Source organism: Pocillopora damicornis, chromosome 4 (genome assembly GCF_964200805.1).
Source record: "Pocillopora damicornis chromosome 4, jaPocDami1.2, whole genome shotgun sequence".
NCBI lineage: Eukaryota > Metazoa > Cnidaria > Anthozoa > Scleractinia > Pocilloporidae > Pocillopora > Pocillopora damicornis.
Genome location: NC_142673.1, coordinates 16,797,617 through 16,805,969, shown reverse-complemented (window position 1 = coordinate 16,805,969; position 8,353 = coordinate 16,797,617). Strand labels below are relative to the sequence as shown.

Here is an 8,353-nt window from a genome sequence, read left to right as displayed (position 1 = left end):
AGTTTTGGAGGGTCAAAGAAAAAAGAGCAATAAAGGTGTAAGCAGGAAGGCCACCATGTAAAGTAATCTTGAATTACCATCAAATTGGTGCCCTTAGTTAAGAATCAATGAAGGTGGTGGGTTATAGAGAACAAACTTAAATTCCTTTTATCTGTTTTTGTGAGTCATTTACATATTAACTAAACATATCATTTCCTTTCTGCAAAACAAAATGGTGGGGTTGGTTTAAGTTTGAAAAACATCACACTTGTGAACAAGTTGAACAAATCACTGGAAAAATTAAATAATTCAAGAATCAGTGAAACTGACTTTCCTGTACAGGTGGACTGGATTGTCTGCAATTAACAATGCTAGTTAAATTGAGAAGGATAGGACATCAATACTGTGCAAAACCCTACTTCAGTGTACAACAAACAATAAAAATTTTTATGGAGAAATTGCCTCAAAAATATGTGGTCATGTGAGACATTAATGTTCCCAAACTGAATGTAACATAGGATAGCAGGCATAAAACTACCGTTGATCATACTATGTAGTTTTATTGTAATAGCATCAACTACAAAGTACAGGATCAGCTGGAGGTGATGGCTTACCTGGAAACAATATTACCTAAAGAGGTACATGTATAAGTTTACATTGACATTAAGGCTTCTCCTATTTAATGGTAACCTTTACGGAAAGACAGGGATATCAGTTCTCAAATTCTCTGAGAAGAGAAAATGAAATAGAGCTGAATCTTCAGAGAAAGTACTAACTTCAGGATCTGTTTAGGTGTATATTATTATTTTTCCTTTTAATTTCCTACTTGCAAATACCTCACAATGTTCAAATCATAGCTAACAACAATCAAATACCTTCATTATATCATTATGGCATATTTCTTGCCAGTATTTTCATCCACAAAATTTTCAAATGAAGCAACATTTTGCCAAACTGAAAACCCATTCTTCTGTAACTTGCAGGATAAATCATACAGTTTCATAGCTAATACATTGTCCACATGAAAAGACAAACACTCATTCACTCAATTACATATTCCCACATCTTGGAACATAATACAATATTAATCATTATTCTTTGCAAAGTTCTTGCCAAATTTTATCATCAGAGCTTATGTCCTCAGATTCTGGTGCAGTTCAGGTTTGATGTCATATACAAGAGTTAAAAGCCTCTGAATAACCTCCTCCTTGTTTTTCTTCACACTTTCACTGATTTGGTCAAGTCTCACATTTGTCTGTTCCTCGATTTTAGCTTGAAAATCATCTTTGGACCCCATGTGCTGTTGAAAAAATTGCATCAAATGTGTTGAATTTCATAAGTAACACAAAGCCTTCAAATAGCTAATCCACAAAGATGGAAATTCATGTTCAGTTGTTTGGAATTCTTTGTATAAAAAAAAGCATTGATATTTTGCACTTATTTAGATATTCAATCACTGTATTCAAGGTTAAGTTAAAAAATGTAAAGACAGGAAATTAGTGAAAAGCATCAGGAAAATATATTACATAACCACTCCATGTCTCAATAAGAACAGCTTGGTCCATTAACCCTCTCACTCCCAACATTCCAAATCTGCACTCTCAATCCCCATAGTAACAATTATTGCTTTTCATTTGATTAAGTTAGTCTTGTTTTTTAGTCACCATATTCCCACTAATAGCAAAGCTCCATTTTCTGCATATAAACACTCGCACACAACCCACAATTTCTCCATTCACTCTGAAGAAGGGCTAATGCTCAAAACGTCAGCTATGAAACTCTTGACAGTGGCAATTTATGTTATCAACTCAGTTGTTAACACTAAATTACCTTGTTATACTCTCCCACCAACACAACACCACAGTTTCTTTAGAAACTTACCCCCTTTATTCATTTGTCTTATAATATTAGTTTGCAGCATTCAGTATTACACCAGCTAATAATCCCTAACTGATATTTTTCTTTATTCTTACCAATTGTTTGCTTGATATTGTGTAGATATTGTAAGGAGAAAGTCTGTTTTGGTCACTAAGGGTAAATTAAAGATTAACCCATTGACTCCTACGTGTAACACGTGCCTACCCAAAAGTTAAAATTTTGGAGAAACCGGAAAAGTAAACACAATGCGCAGTAAAGTTTGACAAATCTTTTTTTCCCAAAAACAAGCTCACGTGAAAGAAGACCATTTAAATAACTTACTATCAACGAGGAAAGCAATAGATGCATATTAAGTTTTTACTCTAAAATCAAGATAAAAGATAAAAATCAGTAAATTTTTGCGCACGTGTGCAAAAAAAGTATGCGGATTGGATTTCAAAGTGAATTTGCAAATTCATCAGTGTGTGGAGAGATCTCATGTTACATGGAAATTATAAATGAGGAGAAAGACAAAACTGACCAAGGAACGTTTCGGGAAGAAAGCTTTATTCAAAACAGTTCTTGATTTTCTGTTAGAACCGAAAAACGTACGAATTTCTTACGTGTGCGAAACCCACGAAGTAGAATTCATCATGCTTAGATCGATGTTTACTTGACTTCACGGCTAGAATATTGCGCAGCGTTGTGTTGAAAATACTGAAAGTTCTACGTTTTAACACAAAATCTTCTATTAAACAATACTTTTTGGACATCTCATTACTCAAACGTGATATTTACCGTGCCTTTGAATCTTCATAATGTCTCTTGGCCTCGCTTGAAGTCCGATAGTTTGGTTTTCGCTTTACGGCCCTAATTCGCATCGCTCTAGAGAATTGTAGTGTTGTCGACTCGAAAGCTTATTTTGTCGCCTTTAAGACCGTGATGTCCATTATTTTTCGAGCAGATTATTCTATAGCATTTTTCCTTTTCATTCTGTGTTCCAGAAGGTCTAAAGTGGTGGGAAAGGAACAGAAAATCCGACTTGAAAATATTGAAAGTCGGCCGCGCGTACGCCATTTCTTTGTAGTTGATCATTTCTTGTGAACGCATAAAATGACGCCTCTGTACTACCCCCTAAAGTTATCAAAATAACTGCGCAAAAAACGGATTCTGATTGGTTTATAGATCCTCTAACAACAGAGGAAGTTTGGAGACAAAATTCTGCTTAGTTGGGGAGATAGGGGGGAAAGCGTCTCTCGCGCAAGTCCCCCACGCGGCACGGGCGGTTACGGGCGGTTCAGGTGTCAATGTAGCCAGATAATTTTTTCTCATGGAATTGGGAAATCGGTTATCTCCAGTTCTTAGTGAACACCTTGCCATTCATGTTAGTTTCCCTCCACTCTCTCAAATGAACATGAAAAGTTTTAAAAAAATAAAACAATTGATAGTACTTGCTTGCACTATGAAAAACTCAAAACCTGCATTTTGGCTATTTTCTAACATGGAACTTTGTTTTAAGAAATATCACAAATTAGATCTTAACAATTCTCACTATAGCACATTGCTAATTGTATCTGTATTTTGTGTAAGTGTTACAGCTTGCACAAAAGAAAAATAAACACATCGAAGTACCTCTTGTTGATAATTCAGAAACTGTTTTTCACGTTCTCCGCGGTAAGTCCTGATTTCAGCCTGTGCTTCTTCTTTAGCCTCTTTCAACTTTCTAGTCTTTCCTGACAGGAAATAAATATAATATTTTGCAGTGGGACAGATTTAATGAAATAGGTTCAAAAATGCTCAAGCTTAGCTAAATTTTGGAAGATGGGAGACCCTAATCAAGAGGTTGCTAAAGTTTCAATTTCTTTGTTTCCTAAATTGATTCAAAGTTTTCACCCAAACACTTCATGACATAGGTTTACTCCCATTTCAAGGATTTCATTATTCTCAACATTTCTTATTGTGGGAAACACTGATGTCTTAAGAAAATTTCTAGAATCCTAAATAAATTGAAAAATATACAAAACATGAAACCATAAGAGGGAGTTTCACTACCTACATGTAAATGTTGGAGGCCTCAATACAAATAATTATTATTTGACTTTAGGACAGCTACATACAATGTAAAAACTGTGCTATGCATAGAGAACAAGACCGTTTTCTACTTAAAACGGAGATGTGGTGAAGCGAAACACGAGCAAAATTTGGGGAGAGTTTTAATGACAGAAAAAATCAGCCAGTTATCTTTTCAAGCATGGGAAATATTTTACCATAACTGAATCAGATCGCTACCTCAGTAGCTCTGACGAAGAGCTAAGGCTCGAAACGTCAGCTTTAGAAATTATTTACGATGGCCATGTTACACTGTCAACTCAGATGATAAAACCAAATTATCACAGAATACAAAGCTCGTTCAGTGAGGGTAACTTTCGAGCCAAAATTAGAACTGCGGCCAAGATCATGTAAACCTAACTTTTGAAATCTCTTTATCACCCTGAATTGAAAAAAACTTATTAAAAAGTTAACCCTATTCAAAAATGGCTCCATAATCTGTAGCACCACTTGCTAAAACACAAGTTTAAAAACAACCACTGTGCCTTGGGCTGATGGTTTACCATCTTCCGTCATCACTGGTTTGCGGCAATATTTGTATTTTTTGCCTTTTTCTTTAAAAATTTTGATAAAATATATTAAAAGAGATATTTAAATGTATTTTCTTACGTTTTCGAGCTTCAGACACCATGGTCTCAGCCTTTTTCTCGGCCTGTAACAGTTGTTGAATTCCTTGAGATTGCGACGCCATCTTGAAAATCTTACAGAGATGTCATGTGAGTCTAGAAAATGTTACTAAGTAGGGAGGGTACGGGATTGGTTTCGTTTTCTGAGTTCCAGTCTGTAGTCTTCAACTCTACATTTGATAGTCAAGTTTGATCCTGTTGCTTAATCTCGCTGGAAACAGATTGTTTTGGAAGACTCCGTCCGTTTTTGTATACAAACAAAATTGAATTCATGTTACCGTAAGGGAAATTAGTAGCCCTAACTACTGATAAATCATAGGCCTCATCTACACTTTTGGGAGGAATCTTATGTCGTTCGCACTTATCTAGCATGTGATAGGTTTTTTAATAGACTGGAGACAAATCACAGAAGAAAAGAGGGAATGCAGTTCGGTTGTGAAACTTATTTTTCAGGAAAATTCCGTGGCATCCTTAAAAGGCAACCTATAAAATATATTAAAGTTCACATGGCAACCAGGTGGACTGGACAATCAGACATAGTTTGATGCTACTCTGGTTTGCAGATTTAATGAATGTAACCAAAGAAGTTACAATTCATAGACCCAACTTTTCGACACTCCTGTCTAGTGCCTTCATCAGGAGTTATCTAAACGCTGCAACAAGAGGTCCTTTTATATGATCACTAATTAGCGGCCTTTTTTTCTGACGAGGTGTAAATAGGCATCAGGAAGCAAACCGCCATCGTCACGATTTAAAGGAGCGTGGGCGGAGTTAATATGCCAAGCCTCCAAACAAAGGCGCTGGTGGTAACGCCGATTAGTGGTAATAATTTAAGAATTATCCCACCCAATTGTATGGTTGGTTAAGCATGTATGCTCCGATAAAGCTGAATTTTCCTTTTTGCAAAGAAAAACCGCTTTTTGGTGCTCTTTTAACCGTGTACCAAACTGGCGTTTGGTATGGTCTGTCCGATGTATTCGTTGTCACAGTCATTGCAAGGAATAGAATGAATGGCGTCGGTTCGTTGTTCTTTCGTGACAGGAGCCTTAGGTTTGGCGAAAATATGCCCCAAAGTCTGAAAAGGTTTATGAGCAACTTTAACGTTGTGGCTACACCTCGTCAGAAAAAAAGGCCGCTAATTAGCTATCATATAAAAGGACCTCTTGTTGCAGCGTTTAGATCACCCCTGATGAAGGCACTAGACAGGAGTGTCGAAACGTTGGGTCTATGAATTGTAACTTCTTTGGTTACATTCATTAAATCTGCAAACCAGAGTAGCATCAAACTATGTCTGGCAACCTATAAGTTATAATATTCTCTACAGGGCCGTTCTGGAAACCAATTGTGAGATCGCCTCTTGTATAAATTTATTATTATTATTATTATTATTATTAAACGGATGCTAAGGAAAACCAACCGAGGGCCTTCCCATGACCTGATAATGGAAACACAGTGGTCCTATGTTTGCAAATGCGAAAAATTTGAGATTATTAGGAAGGGGCTTGACACTGATCTTTAAAGCTTTTTTAGAACTAAGCTCTCTCACACAGGCTATGAACAAATATAAAAGCTAACCTTTGATTAGCCTCTCATTAGAAGCAACAAAGATTGCTAGTTTGGAGGCGGGGAGCAATACCAGCGTGCGAGCGTGCGAGAGGTCTGCGAGGGGTTGTGTATAGCCTACTCACAGGATACACAGAAGCCAGTAACTCATGGCGTTCAAAAGCGTATTATATTTCTTTTTCAGTAAACCTCGAAAGAACATGGTAAATCAAGAGAATACCCGTGATCAAAAAAAGTTTGAGAATGTATAATCTCAGTTTTTCCTTTTCTCTACTTTTGTTGCCTTTTGCAGATATCTACGAACTTTTCCATTTATTTTCGTAAAAATTCTGCATGATGGCGGTCACTTCTTACATTTTCTTTCACGCAGCACCAAGTCCTGCATTCGGAGGAAAACAATATAATGCAACCGGCTGAGCCCAAAATAGTTTTAACCGCTATCAAAAAATTTGTGATCTCAAGAGGAAAACAGAACAAAGGGAAGCCACCCTAAGATCAAAGAGAGAAAGATTTCCTTAATACCAAGGAAGCGTCCATTATGGAAACGTAAGCGAGCCTGTTGAAACTCAGATACATTAGTCAGGCATAGCTCTTTCTTATGCACATCAAATGAAATGTGATAAAATTGCATTTCTTCAGTTCTACTTGTAAAATCCACTTTTTAAGAGCTTAAATCTATTTCATGGCTTCTCAGTTAAATTCGATCGAACAATAACAGTTTTGGAGCTGTTTTCTCACTCCATATGCTCTACCTCTTTATCTTTTTTCCGCGAGAGTACATCTGATCCACCGAACATACAGTCATTTTCTTTTTCTTCCAGCTCTCGGTCCTCCAATTTTTCCGGGGATCCCGAGCGAAGACTTTCATTACATTTGCTAAACTGCTCATCCGTTTCCTCAGGCCCCTTAATTTCGAAAGTTTTTTGTAAGACATCCGGTATGGGGAACTCAAAAAACTTCTGGAAGAAGAAGACGCACAAACTCCCTCTATAGAATACATCCAAAGCTAAAAGAATGCTGTCAAGCTCCCGGTACTCACTTTGGCGGGTGATATGCCTTGCTACCAGAAACGAGTCGTACAGGAATAAAGCAAGCATTCGAAGGCCATATGTAAACAAAATTGTTCTGTACAAGTATGTCAACTTGCGTGCGGCTTTAGTGGGAAAGTGTTGATACAGCCAAGCTTTTACTTTGTCAAAACCTACAAATGCCAGCGCACAAGCGAAAACTGTTGTCAAAGCGAATTCTAATGGCAACGAAAAACCAAGGACGATGAGAACCGAGTAGCTCTCCTTAATGCCTGGGATAATTCCTATTAGAACGTTTGTGAAAATTCGCGCAATCCACAGAGCAGTCCACATCCAAAAGTGTCCTTGTCTTGGAAGAGCCTTGAGAAAGTTCCTGAAGTTAAACGGCTTCCATCGAAAGATGAGAAAAATGAGAAATGATGACACAGCAGTCTCCACAAAGGTGCTAGTTGTGTTGAGACTGTCAACTGTTTTTTGAGAGAGGGTAAGATGACCATCGCACCGTTCAACGCGGCTCTCTGCATGTATAATACAAATGACACTGGAAACGAAGAATAATATCGTGAAAAAGACTCGCATGATTGTCAGGATAATGACACAAATGACAGCAGCGGTCAGCCGCTGGCTTTTTTCCATGACAATTCTCCCTGATATACACATTATGAGATTCCGTGAGCGCCTTCCAGAAACGAAGTCACTTTCAGTACTGATCTAACGTAAAAAAATGAAAGCTGTAAACACCTTCATTATGAGGGTTAAGAACCAATTCGAAAGAGGTAAGATTACAGCGGTACCATAAAAGGACAATTGTAGAGGAAGTAAAAAATATTGGTCAAGTTTTGTATGAGAACCTTTTCAAATGTTTTGAATGAGTGCTTAATATCTCTTTCGGTTTCGGGTGGGAAGTAAGACTTTTAAATATGAACTCATTACAACATAATTTTGAATTTCGATATTTTCTTTATTCTTTCCAAGAATATTGGAAGACTGTCTGACGTCTCTGAAAAATGCGGAATTCAACGCATGCTTCCCATGAAAGAAATGCTTTCTTTAGCAAACATACGAGAAATATCTTCTCTACAACTCTTACTGAATTCATAAACTCTTTCCATCCTAGTTCGGTTTTATCATTCTGGCTTCGTTCAATCCATAAAAAGACATTTCACTTTCTTGTCGGGGGTAATTAACTCT

General features: G+C 37.1%; 2 protein-coding genes across 2 annotated transcripts; both read right to left on the bottom strand.

The window, feature by feature from the left end:
• Nucleotides 1–519: 519 nt before the first annotated feature.
• On the bottom strand, nucleotides 520–4,707 carry LOC113671200 (V-type proton ATPase subunit G). Its single transcript, XM_027187416.2, has 3 exons — nucleotides 4,555–4,707; nucleotides 3,469–3,569; nucleotides 520–1,279 (listed from the first exon to the last, which is right to left on the bottom strand). Exons 1-3 carry the CDS (start codon nucleotides 4,634–4,636, stop codon nucleotides 1,112–1,114), a joined length of 351 nt encoding a protein of 116 aa, XP_027043217.1. The 5' UTR covers nucleotides 4,637–4,707; the 3' UTR covers nucleotides 520–1,111.
• A 1,589-nt stretch (nucleotides 4,708–6,296) lies between these two features.
• LOC113671204 (uncharacterized) lies at nucleotides 6,297–7,961 on the bottom strand. Its single transcript, XM_027187421.2, has one exon. The coding sequence runs from the start codon at nucleotides 7,820–7,822 to the stop codon at nucleotides 6,869–6,871; it is 954 nt and encodes a 317-aa protein (XP_027043222.2). The 5' UTR covers nucleotides 7,823–7,961; the 3' UTR covers nucleotides 6,297–6,868.
• Nucleotides 7,962–8,353: the final 392 nt, after the last annotated feature.